This window comes from Neophocaena asiaeorientalis, unplaced genomic scaffold (genome assembly GCF_003031525.2).
Source record: "Neophocaena asiaeorientalis asiaeorientalis breed wild unplaced genomic scaffold, Neophocaena_asiaeorientalis_V1.1 scaffold1028, whole genome shotgun sequence".
In the NCBI taxonomy this organism is placed as follows: Eukaryota; Metazoa; Chordata; class Mammalia; order Artiodactyla; family Phocoenidae; genus Neophocaena; species Neophocaena asiaeorientalis.
The window spans coordinates 73,351-93,910 of record NW_020174061.1 but is presented as its reverse complement, the minus strand read 5'-3'; the positions used below and the strand labels follow the sequence as shown (position 1 = coordinate 93,910).

At 40.9% G+C, this 20,560-nt stretch overlaps 1 protein-coding gene across 1 annotated transcript in view; it reads left to right on the top strand.

Moving 5' to 3' along the window:
• Positions 1–10,822: 10,822 nt before the first annotated feature.
• Positions 10,823–20,560, top strand: part of LOC112405928 (uncharacterized) — a gene marked incomplete at its 3' end in the record, with an annotated part of 67,908 nt that continues 58,170 nt past the window's right edge. The window contains exon 1 of the mRNA XM_024754546.1: positions 10,823–10,925. Within this exon, the coding sequence (XP_024610314.1) occupies positions 10,823–10,925 (103 nt within the window). The remainder of the gene's footprint in view (positions 10,926–20,560) is intronic.

Sequence of the window (20,560 nt, the reverse complement as noted above, 5' to 3'; positions counted from 1 at the left end):
AAAAACAGAAATATAGATCAATGGTACAGGATAGAAAACCCAGAGATAAACCCACGCACATACAGTCACCTTATTTTTAATAAAGGAGGCGAGAATACATAATGGAGAAAAGGCAGCCTCTCCAATAAGTGGTGCTGGGAAAACTGGACAGTTACATGTAAAAGACTGTAATTAGAATACTCCCTAACACCATACGCAAAAATAAACTGAAAATGGATTAAAGAGCTAACTGTAAGGCCAGACACTATAAAACTCTTGAGGAAAACATAGGCAGAACACTCTATGACATAAATCACAGCAAGATCCTTTTTGACCCACCTCCTACAGAAATGAAAAAAAAAAAAAAAAAAATGTGACCTAATGAAACTTAAAAGCTTTTGCACAGCAAAGGAAACCGTAAACAAGAGAAAAATCCTAGGGGGTGGGATAGGGAGGGTGGGAGGGAGACGCAAGAGGGAGGCAATACGGGGGTATATGTATACGTATAGCTGATTGACTTTGTTATAAACCAGAAACTAACACACCATTGTAAAGCAATTATACTCCAATAAAGGTGTTTTAAAAAAAAACCCAAAACACTAATAGAATTAAATTTGATCAGAAGAGTATACACTTTTAGTTTTTGATTCAAATGTGAAGTTTAATTCACTTCTGAATGCTTCCTTATCTGATAGAAGTGAAAATGATAGCTACTTCGTAAAGCAGTTTTAAGAATTAAATTAACCAATGTAGATAAAGAGATTAACACAATACCTGGCACACAATAAATGATCAGTAGATGGTAGCTTTTATTAATGGCTAATGTTCATTGTGATTTTCTGATTGGGATTTGAATTTTATTTTTTTATCATTTACCAGTTTGTAACTTTCCATACTATAGTGAAGCATATGCTTTTTTAAATAAAAAATTTAACTTTTAAGGTATATTTTGAAAAAAACTGTTATACATCCATTGAATTAAAAAGTAAAATATAGTATGTAAAATAAAATAAAATAATTCCAACTGGTTAAATTTAGTCAAAATAAAAGAATATTCTATCACCTCTTCAAAAAAAAAATCCCTATGGTAATGGTAGGCATAGGGAAAAGGTGTTTATAATACTTCGGGTCAAAGAATCAAAGAATGAATAAGGAGTCTTTCTTTACAGCAGATTCAGTTTTCCCATATGAACATTTAGGATACTAGAATTTTACAATTTGGCACACATAGGACAAGTGAAAAAATTGGTGGTGAAAGAGAAAAATATTTCCCTAAAATTTGTCTATTTTTAACTATGATAAATATTACAACAGAATAGCAATAAGCGAGAACTACAGAGGTTAAACCCTATTGTTCTCCCCTCTACCCACTTTGGAATGAACTCAGATGAAAATATATCTGCCAACTATTAGGAACATACACTTACAGATTAGTAAATTAGTTGAGTTTAAATTGAAGCCATCTGGTGGCATATTGAACAACTTAAATGTCTTTAAGTGTAGCTCCTTATTTATAAATCCCAATGGTAATTTTCACTCCAAACAACATTTTTTAACAGCTTATTGAGATAAAACTCACATACCATACAATTCAACCATTTACCCTGTATAATTCAATATTTTCCAGTATAGTCACAAAGTTACACTGCCATCGCCATAATCTAATTTAAGAGAATTTTGTCTCCCTTAAAAAAAACCCCGTACCCATGGGCTGTCAGTACACATCCTCTCTGCCATCCTCCACTCAGCAAGCACCAATCTACTTCATGTTTCCATGGACTTACCTCTTCTGGATATTTCATATACGTGGAATCACACAATATGTGGTCTTTTGAGACTGGCTTCATAAATGTAGCATAATGTTTTCAAGATTCATCCATGTTGTAGCAGCTATCAGAGCTTCATTCTTTTCTATTTATTACTGAAAATATAAAATATTTTATATACTGCATTGATAATATTATGTAACAGTAATACATAGCACATTTTCTTTATCCATTCATCAGTTGATGGACATTGGGTTGTTTCCACCTTTTGGCTCTTCTGAATAATGCTGCTATGAACATTGGTATACAACTATCTGTTTGAGTCTATGTTTTCAAATTTGGGGGTTTATACCTTGGAGTGGAATTCCTGGATTATATAATTCTATGTTTAATCTTCTGAGGAAATGCCAAAGTGTTTTCCACAGTGGCTGCACCATTTTATATTCCCACTAGCAATACACAAATTTTCCAAGTGCTCTTTTCTAGAGGTTGTTTGTTTGTTTGTTTCTTTGTTTATTATGGCCATCCCAGAGTCTGTGAAGTGGTATTTCGTTGTGACTTTTGTTGTGTTCCCCTAGTGCCTAATGATGTTAGGCATCTTTTCATGTGTTTAGAGGCCAATTATGTATTTTCTTTAGAGAAATCTCTATTCAAATTCTTTGCCTATTTGTAATCGGGTTATTTGCCTTTTTATTATTGAGTTCTTTATATATTCTGGATATTTGTCCCTTATCCGATATATAGTTTGCAAATATTTCTTCCATACTGAGGGTTGCCTTTTCACTTTCTTAATGGCACCCATTGCCACACAAAAGTGTTTGTATTTTTAATGTGGTTTAATTTTCCATTTTTTCTTTTGTCGCTTTTGCTTTTGGTGTCATATCTAAGAAGCCATTGTCTAACTCAAAGTCACAGAGATTTACCCCTATGTTTTCCTCTAAGAGTTTGGCCGTGTAGGTCTTACATTAAGTTGACGACCCATTTTGAATGAACTTTTATATGTGTGAAGTATGAGGCCAACTTCATTCTTTTGCACGTGAATATCCAGTTGTCCCGGCACCATCTGTTGAAGAGACTATTATTGCCCAATTGTTGAACTGTCCTGGTCCAAGTAACATATTATATCTTCAATAATTTGTATGTGTTTGAAAGCAAAATTAAGATATATTGCTCCAGAGGCTTTACTGAGGCTCAAGCAAAGGTTATTCATTTCAACATTTCAAATGAACCTGTGATTTCAACATAGCACCATGTTTCGCCTCAAAAGACACTCAAATTTTTTTGACAAATTAATGAATAAACATACAAACATCTTTGTCACTTTCTATTTTCAAAAACCAATTTATGTATCTCTTCCTTCATTTTGACTTTGTACATTTTACTTACAAATTATAAAATTTTCAAGTTGTATAAGACAGGACATTGTTAAATTCACTAAATTCTTACTTGTGTCTATTTATTTTGCCTCTTGAGAAAGGTGTTACTATAAAGAAACTTGTTTAGAAGACTACCTATATTGAAATAGCCCCTGACTTTAAGTTTGCTTGAAATTTTATTTCTTACAAGTGCTATTTCTCAAACTTGACCCCAATCTGCTAGTAGCAACTATAGATGACACACAAAATGCTTTATGAACTTAATCAATAAAAAATGACATACAATGTGAAGAGGACAGTTACCATGCAATACTGAGCATTGGACCAGGCATTTTACACATGTTAAGCCACTGGCCTGCGGTGGCAATGTTAGTAAGCTACTGGCCTTGGATTCAAATCTAGATCTGTCTGACTCCAAGGACAATTTGCTGGCCTCTTTATTGTGCCCTTTGGAGGTAGCAGTGATTGTGTTAAATTTCCCAGATGAACATTTAATACATGTGTCTCTAGACATATAGACAGGATTTAGATTTATAATGGCTAACACTGAGGAGACCCAGGGACACATAAAACTTTTTAGTTCAAAACGTATGCTCCGACCAATACTGTAATACAAATAGAACTATAAGAAACATAACAGAATGTGAAACATGACAAAATTTATTCATTTATTCTTCCTTTTATTCACTCATTCAGCAAATACTTAGAGAGAGTGACGATTATACTCTAGACGTTACCCCCGGCACTAAAGATACATCCATAAACAATACAAAATTTCTGCACTCGTGGACCTTCCTTCCAGTGGATAGATACAGATAAGAAATACAAGCAACTAAAAATAAAATAAGCTCATTTGTGTTGGTGAAAAAAAGCTATAAAGAAAATTCAAAAGGATGATGAAGAGTTAGAAGGGAGAAGGGCTACTTTGCCTTGGAGAGTCGGAAAACGTCTCTATGTGAAGACGACATTTGCCAAAAAAGATGAGAGGGTGCCAACCATGCCAAGATCTGGGAAGAGAGGGCTCCAGGCAGAAGGAGCAAACAAAGCAAGTGAAAGCACATGGAGATGAGAGTAAGCTTAGTGGCTGCAGGAAGACTTAGACAGCTCAGGGGATGGGACACAGCAGATGGGAGCGCATGGTAGGAGGTGAAGTCTGGAAATAGGCTGCCATGGGGTCATGCAGGCTCTTGTCAGCTGTGGTAAGAAGTGTGGGTATCAGTCTAACAGCAGTGAGTGTACCTCACAGGATTAAAAGCAAAGAAATAGCATGGCCAGTGGATATGGTAGAAGTGGTCAGATTCAGGGCATAGTTGAGAGGTAGAACCAGAAGATCTTGCTGAAGTTTCACCTGTACAGGTAACAGAAAGAGAAGAGTTATTCATTCATGAAGCAAGGTCTCGAATTGTGAAACATAATTCATACTTGTATTTTTGTAAGATGAGAAAAAAAGTAAATTTCCTAACAGAATTGAAATTTAAAGAAAAACTCTGTTCCCCTCTTTCCTCCTGTGGAGAATGTTGCCATCATCAAACATCCGATTGTGTATTCGAACAATTCAAATCACACCACGTGATTCTAGGTACAGAACATTGTTCCACGAAAAATGGAAAGAATGAACTCTTTTGCCGTATTCACTGAAGGGCTTTTCCTTTCAATAACTGTGTGTACTCCTAGTGGCTGACATGTCTGGGGATACCTACCCCATCCTCAGCCTTTGTCTCTACAAACTAATCTTACCTATAATCCCACCCGAGGAGCCAGCCTAGATGGCCATGCTTGTACCATGTAATTTCATTCCCTTCCCCCAAGACCGCAGGTGATTGGGCCAAGATTGCCCAGGGCTGGCTAAGTTATTGGCAGATCAAAGGGTTGACAGAACAAGGACAGAGCCCAGTGACTTCTGTAGCTCTAGGGGAGTGGAAACTGGAGGTAGCAGGCTGGGGCAAGGGTGGGACTTGGGAGCGCGGGAGGTGAGACCAGTATGAAGGCAGGAGAAAGTGGCAGACCGAAAAGCAGAATCAAGGGAGCATGCAGACTCGGAATTTGAGAAGTCCAGTCCTTTGGGTGGGTATCTTGCAACCATAATTCCAGGCTGAGACACTTCTCTGCTCCATTTAAAATATGATGCCATTTACATCTACTGGGCTTTATTTAACTTTTATTAAGAACAAATCTACTGCAAGACCTGGCTGTAGGGTGGCCATGGGGGGATACTGTTGACAACTGGCCTGTCTTTTCCATTTCAGTGAAACAATAATTCTGTCTCAGTACCACTCTTTCAAGACAGTTTCAGACCGCCAACGTCCTAAAACCCTCGGTGGCTCTGAGAGAGGGAAGAAGGTTAGAAATTACAACTCCCTTTTCCAGAAACCCTAACAGATATTCCAGGCCACTTAAAACTTCTGTGACGGCCACCAAGCTAACGGCAAAAACTGCAAGACAAGACATTTTTTCTGACCAACTTGATTTGATCCAGCCCTCCTTCGCTAGTTGAGATTAGAATATGTTGGGTGATAAAATTCTGTATATGAGAGTTACAAGCGTGTTATCACCCCTCTATCATGGGGCCAAAATAAGAAGAAAATGTGAAGGGCTAGCACTCTAAATGTGTGGGAACCTGATAAGGAAAAGGAAGTCTGCAATGTGTGTCCACAGATAAATTTCACCAAGTGTAGCAAAAATCAAATAATAAATATTCTGGGCACCAAAAGATCTAAAATAGAAACAAGGACAATATGATGTATTTTTAGCTGTATATTCTCACACAGACTATATTTCCAAGTATTATATATTCTACACATATATGTACACACATTCATAAAGAAAGAGCTGCAAAAAGACACACCCACCGATGAGAGCAGTGGTTGCCTCTGGGGAAGCCTTCAGGGGACAGGAGTGGTCGGAGGGAACTTGGGCTTTAGCTATAATGTCTGAGCTTGTTTTTTACAACAAGAATTTCTTACATAATTAAACATACTTTTAACTGCTTGAGGAAAATATGAAGAAAGGCTTGAAAAGGAAAAAAAAAAAAGGAAAAACTACATCATAAGAAACTGTGCTTCATGCAGCAGAGCAACTAAGCCCGCGAGCCACAATCACTGAGCCCACATGCCGCAACTACTGAAGCCTGCGTGCCTAGAGCCCGTGCTCTGCAACAAGAGAAGCCACCACAATGAGAAGCCCATGCACCACAACGAAGAGTAACCCCTCTCGCCGCAACTAGAGAAAGCCCGCGCACAGCAACAAAGACCCAGTGCAGCCAAAAATAAATGAATAACTTAATCAATTAAAAATAAAAAAAGAAACTGTGCTAATGTGAAAATAGTTGCAAAAGACAGGGGTGTGATGCTGCCCTGTTTACCGACCCGTAATCTATGGAAATCGCGGCTAAAGGCTCACATACCCATGCAACCAAATTCTGACGCAAAACGTCTGCAGGTCCCCATCGCCCACTGTTTCACTGAATTGGGGAGGAATAAGATGTATCTAAACCCGCTACATGGGCAAGCTGCATCAGTAGAGAAGTCTAGGTTCCAGGACAGTTTACGTTCTCAACAAAAGATGGACTGTCCGAGCTCTTTCTCACTGATCTTGTTAAAATCTAAAAAGATGTGCCTGTCAGAAAGTTGGTGGTTGACATATATATACTAATATGTATAAAATAGGTAACCAATAAGAACCTGCTGTATAAAAAATAAATTAAATAAAATTCAATAAAAAAAAAAGAAAGTTGGTGAGAGCTTAGCTGCAGTGGTAGTACTGATAAGGAACCCTCACTTCAAACCCTGAAAGTCTACTGCAGTAAGTTAGCAGTGGACAAACAGGAAACAACAAATGGCAGATGACCTGTTCTAAACATCACTGTTACCAAATACGAAATCATTATCCGCCTTGTCATTGCTTAATCCTTTCAAACCACCCGAAGTTATTCAATACATAACTGAAATTTCTAACCTTACACCAAAAATTTCCCCAACCATTTATCAGAATACGAATCACAATTTCAAACCATTCTTTTTTAAAAAAGAAAAGATAAGAAAAAAGAATAGTGAGAAATGTACTTACTTGTGTGCCAGATATCTCAAAGTTTTACAAAAGCATGAGCTAATCTAAAAATGTTCTAGAAGCACAAGATGAACTCACACTTTTTCCATGTACCTTACAGACATGTTGCCAACGTTATTGAAGGTGTTCAGAAGGAAAATCTGATTATGGTTTTCATGAGAAAATCAAAGGTCACTCTGAAAAAAATACATGAAATGTTAGGGAAATCTTCAGCATGTCTAGGAGGAGAAATATAAAAAGAAATTTCCCTTGGAATTCTTTTTTTCTGTTTTTGAGGGGAAGAAAACACAAATTGCATCGGCAGGCGGACTCTCAACCACTGCGCCACCAGGGAAGCCCCAGACATCAGTTTTTTAAATGCACTCTTTTGTTCGATGTGCTTTTGGGTACACCACTGAACCACTGTAAATAGGGTGAGGAACTTCCAATTGACTTTTCATTATTGATATTGGCTTTGCACACTGTGTTCTTTTAGACTGCCCCATGGGCCCCAAACCACATATGTGCACAATGGCAGAGACAACTAGGAGGCACTGCAGCTTCCAAAGCAAGTAGGGCTGGCTAACTGCACCGTGTCAGAACTGAACCCACGATCCTGGGATCCTCAAGGCTATAATCAAAAGAGCTGATAATCAACCAATAACTGCTCAGATAAAAGCCGTTTTCAAAAATAATGATGAGATGAACAGTATTTCAGAAAATAAAAGTATATTATTGAAGACTCAGAAACCAAATAGCAGAGTATAAAATCAAATTTTGCTTTCAAATCATGTCCAAAATGCTTTTTTGGTTGCTGTTTTTAAGTCTCAGATAGCTTTTGGTGCAATAATTTTAAATGTGGGGTTTTTTTTGTTTTGTTTTGTTTTTTGGTTTTTTGGTTTTTTTGCAGTACGCGGGCCTCTCACTGCTGTGGCCTCTCCCGTTGCGGAGCACAGGCTCCGGACGCGCAGGCTCAGCGGCCATGGCTCACGGGCCCAGCCACTCCGCGGCATGTGGGATCTTCCCGGACCGGGGCACGAACCCACGTCCCCTGCATTAGCAGGTGGACTCTCAACCACTGCACCACCAGTGAAGCCCTAAATGTGTTTTTTAAACCTAAAGTTTTATTTATGTGGATTTTAAAAGTTTAAGCTTTCAAAAAGTAGTCTGTATCAAAATAGGTTTTTAAGACTCTGTGAGTTAAGAATTCATTGCTATGGGATCTTGAATGAGCTACTGATCAGAAAGGATTGGGTAAGCTAAGGTAGGGGCAAGTTAGTAATTAATAATTTAGTAAGTTAGTAAACTAATAACTTTTCTGCTGAAACAGAAAATTTAAAGCAACCTCAAAGTTCAACACAAACAACCAGCAACATTTGGCTACATAAATAATGGTTCTGTCCCTCAGTAGATCCCCATCAACACAGGAGCCTGAAAAACCAGGACTGAGGAACTGTGATGGTTAATTTTATGTGCTAATTTAGCGAGGCCGTGGCACCCAGATATTTGGTCCGGTGCCAGTCTGGACATTGCTGAGAAGGTATTTTTTGATGATATTCACATTTAAATCAGTAGACTTAAGAGTTAAGCCATTTATCCTCTGGTTGTGTGTAGACCTCAAGTGACCAGTTGAAGGCCTTGAGAAGACAGACCGAGTTTCCCCATAAGCAGACATAATTCTGTCTGCAGTCTGTCTTGAGAACCAAGCTGTAGCACCAGCTCTTGCCTGGGTTTCCAGCCCATGCTGCAGCTTTGGACTTGCCAGCTCCTACAATCACAGGAGCCAATTCCTGCAACTCTCTCTATTTATCTATGCTTTATATACGTAGGTACATAAAAGAACCAAAGAGAAACACTTTCTCTCCTGACTTAGCAGGTTTTCCCGCTAAAAAAAGACATAAAGACAAATACCTGTCCTATGATTACTTTTAAATATGTGCATTTCCATGAAAAGATTGAAGGCGAAGACTTTGGATTCATTTACACAACAAATGTTTACGGAGCACCCACTACACGGCAGACCCTGCACTGTCCCGGTTCCCATGGGGATGCAGCAGAGAACAAAAGAGACTCAACCTCAGCCCTCGCAGAGTTTATCATCCAGTGACGAGATACACATAATAGAAAAATAAATAAATGCATAACGGATTCAATGGTATTAGTGCCAAGAAAAAAAATAGAGCAGGAAAGGGAGATGGGGAAGAGGGTTGCTGTTTTATAGTGATCTGGGTGGGCCAAGAGGGTATCAGTGGAGGAGAGATACCAGGCGAGGGAACAGCAGGTGTAAATGTCCGAGGTGGGGTTGTGCCCAGTGTGTACACAGAGCAAGGAGGCCAGTATGGCTAGAGCAGAGTCATCCAGGCAGAGGAGAACAGAAGACAAAACCTTTCTCTGAGTGAGGCGAGAAGCCAGTAGAAGGTTTTGAGCAAAGGAGTGAGGTGATCAGACGTGATTTGGGACAATTACTCTGGCTGCTCTATGGAGAGTAGATTATGGGAGGACAAGCCTGGACTAAGGGAGACCTTGAAGACGTTATACTTCAGGCAGGAAAGGATGGTGGCTAGAGTCATTGGGTAGGAGATATGCAATCCATCAGCGCATGGGCGGCAGAATTCCCAATTAGAACTGCTCCTCTTTGGGAACATCAAGGTCTGAAGGCTATAGCTGATTATGGCACAGAGGAGTGACCACTGCTTATGCATGAACCCAAGTAAATGTTCTTGGAAGTTCCGGAGTGGGGGACAGGCAGGAGGATCTCTCAGAGACTTTGCAACCACAATGACCCCCTTATAATCACAGCTAAACTATCCAATGTTCACGGCTGTGGAGAAAGGATGTGGGGCAAAGGGGACACAGTGTCTCTGCAGTCTAGCAAAGGGAGCAATGGCTTCTCTAGTCTGTCTCTAGAATTATCCCAGAGAGGCAACATGTTGGCTGTTTTCACATTCAGTCCGTTGCAGGGCACAGACATCCTTATAACACAGAGGGATACAACTGACTCTCTTGGCTTGATGGCAATAGATGCTAGGATCACCCACCTTAATCTCCTTATCCTGATTCCATGCTCCACTAACCACCTGATGCATAGTTTACTAATTACTAGAGTTCCCACACTAGTGATCATAAACTTTACAATTTACTTGATAGCTATGCTTTTCATTGTAAATTAACAAATCGGTTCAAAGTTGTAATTTAGTGAATGCCATGAGTCTAACTGATATGAATCAATCCTCTTGAATCTGAATGCTTAGAAAATTTCAGGTTTGTGTGTCTCGCTAAACTGAGGAACAGACTCTGAATCCCTGACAATGCTGCCCTGAGAAGTTCGGCATAAATGGTGGGGTGATTTGAGTTGTCTTTTGATGAGAGAATAGGAGTTTGCTAGGTGAAGAATTCAGGAGGAAATCTGAAAGAATGAAATATGCAAAACCACAGGGGCAGGAAAGGGAGCACTGTATTCACATAGTTGCTTAACATCCACTAAGCAGAGACTGAGCATTTGAGCAATGTTGAGATACATCTGGAAAAGTTGTTTGGGGTCAGATTATCCCCCAAATGCCATAACGAGAAGTTTGGATTCTCTCCTAAGGCCAGGGAGAGTGAAAGCTATCTGTGAGCAGAACTGGAATACAGAGGAATATACAGTTGTTTTAGAAAATGTCTCTGGTGACGGTGTGGAGGATGGACTGGACAGGAGAGAAATTGGATGTACTGGGATGTATGAGAGTTTCCACAGGAAATGACATGGACCTGAACAAAGGTAAGGGCGATGGGTACAGAATGGAAGCAGAACCAGCAAGACGACACAAAACGAACCACACACGAATATTAATAGAGAAGCGCGGGTAGCTTTAGCTTAGTCAAATAATTAGACAGCAAGGTCGTTAACTGAGATAGGGAAGGGAAATGGACAAGCAGGTTCTGGAGGGGGATATATTGAATTCAGTTTTGAACATGTTGATTTTGAAATGGTTATGAGTCATCCAAGTGGAGAGGCCCAGAGGCAATTGAAACATAGGTCTGTGGTTCAGGAGAGCTGTGTGGGCAAAGCTGTAACTTTGGAATTTGCTGTAGGTGACAAGCAAAGTCCTAGAAGTTGATCATTTAGAATATAAATTAGAATTTGGCAGTGTGAGGAAAGAGTCAAATGAATAGAATGCCAGATTCATCTAGAATGCCAGTTACCTCATGTGATTGTCCATTCAAAAAACTCCAGTGGGAGAGATGTTAAAAGTTCTCATCACACACGCATAAATCTGTAACTATGTGAGTTGATGGATGTACTTGACTTACTGCAATAATCATTTCACAATATATACAAATACCAAATCATGATGTTGTACACCTGAAACTAATATAAAGTTCCATGTCAATTGTATCTCAATAAAGAGTAAACAAATAAATAACAAAGTTTATCTCTGCACACCAAAAAAAAAAAACCAAACCAAACACTTCAGTGGTTCCTCATTGTTTCTTATACCCTCTTCAGCCTGGTTCCTCATTCTTTCTTACACCCTCTTCAGCCTGACATTTGATGTTTGACCAGGATAGGTCATCCTCATCCTTTCCATCCCATAACCACCTCCCACCTGCTTTAGCAGAGATGGACTTCTCACTGTTCTACATGCCAAGCCATTAGGCTGACTGGTTCACCATCTGCCTTCTCTCAGGTAGTCAACCCCACTTGTCCTTCAAGGTCAAGTTAATTTCCAAGACTTCTATGAAAAATGAGGAAGAAGAGGAAGTGAAAATAATTACTAAACAGTTTTGTCTATTTTACCTTACAGGTGGGCTAGAAAGAAGAGAAGGGGAAAATGGTTACAGAAATAAATAATAATGTCTCTATGAAGGTAGAGATCAGTAAATAGACACTTTTGACAACTATCATTCATGAACGTGTATTTACATGCTTTTGATATTGAAGTTTCCTATTTACTTCAAACAGTAGTGTCTTGTTTTTACAGTAACATAGCAGCTCCTAGATTCAAGGTTTACAGCTTTCTGCTGAATATGTGAACAGTTGCTATATGACAGGTTTTGGTCCCAGCTTTGCAATTCAAGCACTAGAGAAAAATACATGGGGAGATTTTTGAAATTACCCACACTCCTAGAGATTCTGTTATCACTTCCCTTGGGGGCTACTACCCCTGCCTGAAAACCCCTGGCTTCTGAGTCTTCTCACAGATGGATGCGCCACTTGCCTCAGGTGTGGGTTTGCGAATCACTGCAGAGCATGTTGGGGTGGGAAAAGGCAGACCTCTGACAATACCTCAGGTTGGTTATCCCTAGTGAAAAAGTGACTCCCCCAAATGAGAGCAATTAATTGGGTGACTCCAGTTCCTCAGGATAGAAAGAATAACCCCCCAAAAGTATTAAATAATATAAGGAAATTTCTCCCGCGAATAGTCACACAAAAATTTGAAAAATATCTAAGAAATGCAATATCAAAGTGAAAATAAGCCAGCAGCCTGTCTCCAATCTGTTGGGTGATATATTTAGCATATTTTATAATTAAATAAGCTGACTTGAAAATTGTTTTGAAAGTCTAAACTACGTAGTTTTCCTCATAAGACTGCACGGCACTCTGTATCTTCCTCATGGGCAACCATATTGATGAGGCTGTGTCCTCCAGAGAGGCGAGCTGTATTTCCTGCTACACTGCGTTAATAGCGCTTAATGATATGGATACAGTTTCACTGGGGCAGTCATTTTTTTATTCAGTTTATGAACACCAAACAGTCCCAAGCTGTTCTGATGACTAATGCCCTCATGTATTGTTCAATCAGAGCCAGGATAGCCAGTATTTATTTAGCATCTTAAATTTTAATGGCTTTGTGTTTATTTTTATTAACAAAAGCAAACTGAGCTCTTTTTTTTTTTTTTTGAAGATGTTGGGGGTAGGAGTTTATTAATTAATTAATTAATTTTTGCTGTGTTGGGTCTTCGTTTCTGTGCGAGGGCTTTCTCTAGTTGTGGCAAGCGGGGGCCACTCTTCATCGCAGTGCGCAGGCCTCTCACTATCGCGGCCCCTCTTGTTGCGGAGCACAGGCTCCGGACGCGCAGGCTCAGTAGCTGTGGCTCATGGACCCAGCCGCTGCGCGGCACGTGGGATCTTCCCTGACCGGGGCACGAACCCGTGTCGCCTGCAGCGGCAGGCGGACTCTCAACCACTGCGCCACCAGGGAGGCCCGCAAACAGAGCTCTTTGAAATAAGTAGGCAGTTGGCTCTGAGGAAAGATACTAAGGTACCAAAAGTTCAAATTCTAACCCAGAATTTTAAAATCAGAGGAGACTTGGGCCATTCCTTCCGTTGTTGACTCCCACTTTGGGTGTGCAACAGAATCAAGTGGGGAACTTGTTCAACATATGGATCCCCAAGATGGAAAGTTCTCCTGAGTTCCCCAAATCTGCAACTGAAACAGAGCTCAGGATGATCCTTGAGCTCCAGTGTGAAACTTACTGACCAACCCCCTCACTTACACGTGATAAACCTGAGCCCCAGGGAGGTTAAAGGACTTCCCCAAGGTCACATACCTGGATAAGGACTAATGACGGCCAAGGGAAGAACTGATGTAGCCTCACTCTCAGCTCTGGGCTCTTCACCTCGACTCCCCGCCCGTCTAGACTGCCCTCCTCCTAGGTCCCCAGGGCAGGACGAGTCACCTCTCTAGGGCTTCCAAGAAGGAATATTCACAGACAGTTCTCTGCGGGTGCCGTGGACCAGAAGGAAGTTACCTCTGTGACAATAGCAGGAGAAAGGGTGTCATCTTAAGGGGAGGACAAATGATGCAGGCACCAACGGAACATTAAGGCCAAGTGCCAAGGGCTTGGTGAGACAGGCAGAGACCCCTCTGAAATGGCAAGTTCACTCATGGACTCAACGTGAATAAAATCGTAGAAAATAAAAATAAAAACAATCCGTTTTGAGTTTGTTTTTGTATATGGTGTTAGAGATTGTTCTAATTTCCTAATTTTACATGTAGCTCCCCAGTATTACTCAGCCATAAAAAAGAATGAAATAATGCCATTTGCAGCAACATGGAGGGGCCTAGAGATTATTACATTAATTGAAGTAAGTCAGAGAAAGACAAATATCATATGATATCACGTATATGTGGAATCTAAAATAGGACACAAATGAACTTATTTCCAAAACAGAAATAGACTCACGGACATAGAAAACAAACTTATGGTTACCAAAGTGGAAAGGGGGGGATGGATAAATTAGGAGTTTGGGATTAACATATACACACTTGTATATATAAAATAGATAACCAACAAGGACTTACTGTATAGCACAAGGAACTAGACTCAATATTTTGTAATAATCTATAAGGGAAAAGAATCTGAAAAAGCATATGTATATATATATATATATATATATGAAAAGTATATATATATATATTTTAATTGAAAAATGAAATTAAATTTAAAAAGAAATAAAAACAAAATTTGTGCTCCCGGTAACAAAATCTCAGAAAGGCCCGAACTTACTTATCTTTCTGAATTTCAGTTTCTTATCTGTAAAAACAGTATGTTAAACCTACATACTATGCAGAATTATCAAGAATATAGCGATATTATTTGAACAGTGTTTCAGGCAGTCCTGGCACACGGTAGACGCTCAATAAATGTTATAATTCTTAAAAATATTATTATGTGGTGGGAGGGCCAGGGAGATTAGAATTACAAACATACCAGAGTAGAATTATTGATCCCTCCCATCACTAGAGTGCTGTACAAATTACAACGCACGGCAGATAGAGGATATTAGAAAGATTTAGGAGTTTTAAGAGAGCGCCTGTGTATAATAACACGGATGGAGCGGCTCATGCAATGTAATGTCGAACAAAGGAAGTAATGCTGAACAAAAACAGCCACAACCCAAAATATATCGCTTGGGAAGGCATAGTCAGGAGGCAGAGCTAGAAAGCAAAGCAAGGAATTAACAAAAACACCAGGATAGTTGTTCGCACTAAAGGGTACAGGGTGAGGGCGCTGCCATGAGGAAAGGCACTCGGGGGTTTCTGGGGTGCTGGCCGTGTTCTATTTCTTGACCTGGGAGGTGGTTACATCGTTGTTCCCTTTAAAACTATTAAGTCTTTTTTTGTGTTCTATCTGTTTCTATGTATATATGTTATATTTCACAATAAATTTTTTCAAAGATTTTTCAGAAGCCCGAGGGATGTACTGGAGGTTCCTAGAATAGATGTTGGGTTGCCTTTCCACATGGACTGCTAAGATTACAGAGTCCAGCTGTGCCGCGGGTTTGTGTAAATATTTGTCTGTGTACCGGCCCCGACGACTCACACCCCGGAGGTGTTGGGATGTTTAATTGCAAGGCACTTGATGGGAGGTTGCCAGGACCCATTAAACACTAAATATAGAGCCCATCTGAAATAATGTATGTCCTAAAGGAGAAGATAAGTAATTGTCTGAGTTTTACAAGGGTAAAGGCTTCATTTTGCCACCTAAAAAATTATTCCTGCATTTATTTTGTTTTAGGTGTGATTGGCCAGGAACCAAACTAAAACTTTAACTAAGACGTTAGAGGATGAAATTATAGTCAATGGCTGTGGTTTATCATTTCATTATTTCAGTTGATTCGCACAGTTTTGACACCTAGAAAAGACGGCTTTGGATGGTGTACCCGTGTGTGCTGTTTTAAGTAACAGCATACTTACAAACTTAAAAACAATTTGGTATCAGAGTTGGTGACAACTGCTTCCACGAAACTAAATTCTTAAAATGTTTTTAATTTCCTGTGATTTAATATCTGAAGGCAGAAAATGGGCCTAATTTATTAACATGCTACTTCAAAATTAATTATTTGGAATTACTTTAGTGAAGTATGGCACACAAACAAGAGAGTACAATTTATATGTACAGTTTAAAAAGTAATAATGAAGCAAACACCCAAGTATCCACCACACAACTTACGAAATAGAACATAATCAAAATCTCTCTGTTCCCTTTCTCCCCTGTGAGAGGCAAACAGTATTTTGAATTTTGTGAATATCATTCCATGCTTTTCTCTGCAATTTTACCACATGTATGTGGTACATATAATTATGCATATTGTTTAGTTTGACATATTTTTAAGCAATAAATAAATGAAGTCATGTAGCAGCATTCTTCAATAAATTTTCTTTATTCAGCATTACATTTTTTTAGATTTACCACGTTGACAAATGTATCCGTACTTCATTTTCAATGTTCTGTATTCAATTCTATGAGTATATACCATAAAGTACTCAGTCTTAAATTCATATAAAAGGTATTTGGGCTGTCTCCAGTTTGAAGGTTTTTTCTGTTACCAAATAAGATGCTATGAACATTCTTAGACGTGCTTTTTCCTTTGTGCAAATTTCTCACTAATGAATATCTGGCAGTGGAATTCCTAGATCATAGGTATTCATATCTTTAATTCGAGCAGATAATGCCAAATTTTTTTTCCAAAGTGGTTGTACACGTTTACGTTCTTAAATGTCTGAATTTGCTTTTCACTCCCACTTACTCAGTTACAAACAACACAGCAGTAGTAACTTTCCCTTGTAGATTCTCTTGGTTACAGCATTGGACGCAAACTCTGAAAAGTGACTAGGACTCACATAACCGGTCTATAGAAAGGGCGAAGGTAGGGTTGGCCTTGGGTGTGACAGGAAGCGGGAATTTGAATGCCATCAGGGCTTTCCCTCTCACTCTCATTTCTGCCCCACAGTGAATGCCATCCTTGCTTTCCCAGAGCAGCTTCTCCTCTGAGCAAGGGACACTGTTGTCTGTAATTCCAGATTCACTTCCTTCCAACGTCTCAGCTCCAGATGGAAAAATCCTAACCAGAGCTGTGACTGGGCAGCCTGGGGTACAAGCCCATTCCTTAGATTGGTAATCCCTGTGACCAGCGGGCAAGGCCCACTGATGAGCTCACAGGACCACTTATGTAGCAGACAGTTAGGAGCCTTTTTCCCAGAGAAGAGGGATGAGACAGCAAGCCGATGACAGATGTAAAGTGTAAAGAATGACTATAACTGGGATGGTGGCTAAATAAAAGAAATCTGAGGCAAACCTTACATGACGTAAAGTATGACACCTGGAGACCAGAGCACACAAAGGATGCCATACCTGAGGACCCTGACTCTTCCACCGTGAGGCCAAGGAAGGTGCATCCCTCTCTCCAGGTGCCCGACTTCACCTGTGGAGGTGTCGCAGGTGGCAGATATGGGGAGGGAAGGGACCTGGCAGCCAGAGCGTATCTTCTGTGGACTGAACTTTACCTGAAAGGACTGTTCAGCTTTAGGATCAGAGTAAGTTTTAAATGTAATAGACTTGAAATGGGAATATTTTTCCTACCAATCAGAAGTTGGAGGCTTCAAATAAGAACAGACTTGTTATAGATGGAAATAAAGAAACCACATATGTTCAGAATAACTGCACTGTGGTGGGAGCCTGCATGGCGTTGAAGCTCCTGCTTCTGTTTTCTGGCTCAGGCGGAGCTGACACAGCCCTCCTCTCAGCCCCTTCTGGCTGCAGGTCCCCCAGTCTCTGCTTGGCCCCCCCTCTACCTCGGCTTAGGTGTCGCAGAGCCTTACCGTCAGGATGCGGCGTGGAGTCAGCACCCTTGCACCTGGGGGTGAAAAGACCAGGTGTATGAGATGCGACCAGGGTCCAGCCGATATTCCCTCACGCTTGCACTTTCCATGGACGCCCGTCTGACTCCACTGGCCAACTTGGTTTCTTGGCTGAAGACTTTCTCTGGCCAGCAGTGGCTGCTCATGAGCACACGACAGGCTGGAAATGGCAGGCAGTTAAGGTTCTTCGGGAACAGCCCCAAACCATTGACTGTCTGGGAGACAGTGGATAAAGACCCCAGCTCCTTTGCCTCTGGTGTGGAGTCACCTGAGATATGTGCTCAAACATACTCTCCAGAGTCCCCAGCAGGGTTAGACCCCCAACTGCCCACGTGGCAACTTGTGTGACAGCACACCCGTGAAATAATAGAAAACCTATGTAGTGCAAGTCCCCTACATACGATCGAGTTCCGTTCTGAGAACGCATTCATAGGTCCAATTTGTTCGTAAGTTCAACTCATTTAGCTTAGGTACCCAACTAACACAATCGGCTATATAGTACCGTACTGTAATAGGTTTATAATACTTTCCACACAAATAATACACAAAAAACAGACAAAAAAATAAACATTTTTAATCTCACAGGACAATACCTTGAAAAGTACAGTACAGTACCAGCTACGTCACTGCTGCTTTTACGCTTGCTTCTGGGCATCCTGGGCTTGAAATAAAGATACTGTGCTACTGTACTCTATACAGTACTGTACAGTAAAGTACACAAAAGCACAACCACTTGTAGAGGACACACGCACGTGACAACAGACACATGAACTAACTTTCGTGATTGGACACACAACTGCACATTCGCGTCTTTGAAAGTTCACGACTCGATGGTTCGTAGGTAGGGGACGGACTATACTGGTCTCTGCCCCTGGTTTCTGGCACAGAGCTCCTGAAACCCTCGTAATTTCCTGAGTGATAAGAGGCACCAGGAGCATTGTTTGCTCTACTATGTGGTCTTTGACTCTGGTTCCTGACACAGGGCTCCTGAATCCCTTGTAGTTTCCTGGGTGAAAGGAGCATCTTTTGTTCCAATGGGGCAATGCTGAGTGAGCCCCTGGATGGCTCCTGGATGGGGCCTGGTCACCAGAAAGAACAAGCCATGATCAGAAGCTTGGAATTTCAGCCATACTGCCACACTCTCTTGAGAAGGGAGAAGGGCTGAAAATGGACCTGATGATCGGTCATGCCTACCTGATGGAGCCTCCATAAAAATCCCAACAGTAGGGGGCTTGGGGGGCTTGCAGGTTGGTGAACACATCCATGGAGTGGGGTGCGGGTAAGGCAGCCCACCTCCAAGGGGACAGACGTCCTATGCTCAGGACACTCCCAGGTATCTCTTTATTAGGCTGCTCACCTGTATCTTTGATCACATCCTTTAAACTGGTAAACGTACGTGGTTCCCTCAGTTCTGTGAGCTGCTCTAGCAAGTTAACGGAACCCGAGGCGGGCATCATGGGAGCCCCCGATTGGCAGCCACATCAGACAGAAGTGGTGGGTACCCTGAGGACCTGCTCCTTGTGTTTTTTTTTAAAGATTACCTACAATTACCTCTAATTCCACCAGACCTTTAAATATATATGCATCACATATTTAGTATGGGGAAAACTCACTGTGACTTGGAGAAGGTAAAACTGTAAGGTTGGAAGTTCAAATTAAAAAAAGCAAATAATATTACATACATACAAATAAATTAGATAGTGCTTCCTTCTTGCCAGGCACTGGTGTGATCATATATTTTACGTGTATGAATTAACATATATAATTAATCGTCAAAACAATTTTTTGAGGTAGGTAATGTTATTCTATCTTACAAATGAGACAACTGAGGCAACAGAACTTAAGTAACTTTCCCAAGGTCATACAGCTTGGAGATGGTAGAGCCAGGAAGTTGTTTTGTTGTTTAGTTTTGTTTTGTTTTGGCCACGCCGTGTGCCATGTGGGATCTTAGTTCCCCGACCAAGGATTGAACCCGTGCCCCCTGCAGTGGAAGCACGGAGCCCTAACCCCTAGACCGCCAGGGAAGTCCCAGGATCTGTTCCTTGTGATTGGCACCTGAAGAGGGCTGGGGGCAGTCTCGTGGGACTGGGGGATCTGACACCATCCCCATTAGACAACGTCAGAATTCAGTTAAATTGTAAGACACCCAGCTGGTGCCTGGAGAACTGCTTGTGCATGGAAAGGACCCCACGCTTTTGGTGACCAGAAGTGTCAGAGTGAAGTGTTCATTGTGAGGAGTGAAGGAAACACACAGGAGAAGGACTGTGGGTTATTCCAGCACTGCACCCTTATTGGCTTTCTTCCTTTATATTTAACTTCTCCACTAACCTACTGGTGTTTCCTGGGAACACGTCCCAAATAAATCCTCCCGTTCCCAAATCCTTTCATTGGCTCTGCCTCTGAAGGGCCACGAATTAAGACAACAGGGAAACACAACTTAAGAGCCTCTAAAAATGTGACTGTGCTGTATCTGCATTGCTGTGGCCATGCCCCAGATTTCTGCAGCAGAATCTGAGGTAAGCTCCTCTCAGAATCCCAAGCGGGAAACAGAAGCGAGAGCCCCCCCACCACTTCACCCTCGTTGTTATCCTCGAGTAATCAGTGCAAAGTTAGGACACATGCTTCCTGAATCTCTTCCCTCTCTGGCTTCTCTCCCCTCCTTTCCTTGCTGGAACACAGGTAATTTTTTCTCGGACATTTCCTATATCCTATCTTCCTTCTACTGTGGGAAAGCAGGCCTCCTGCTTATATAGTACAAAGGTTTTGA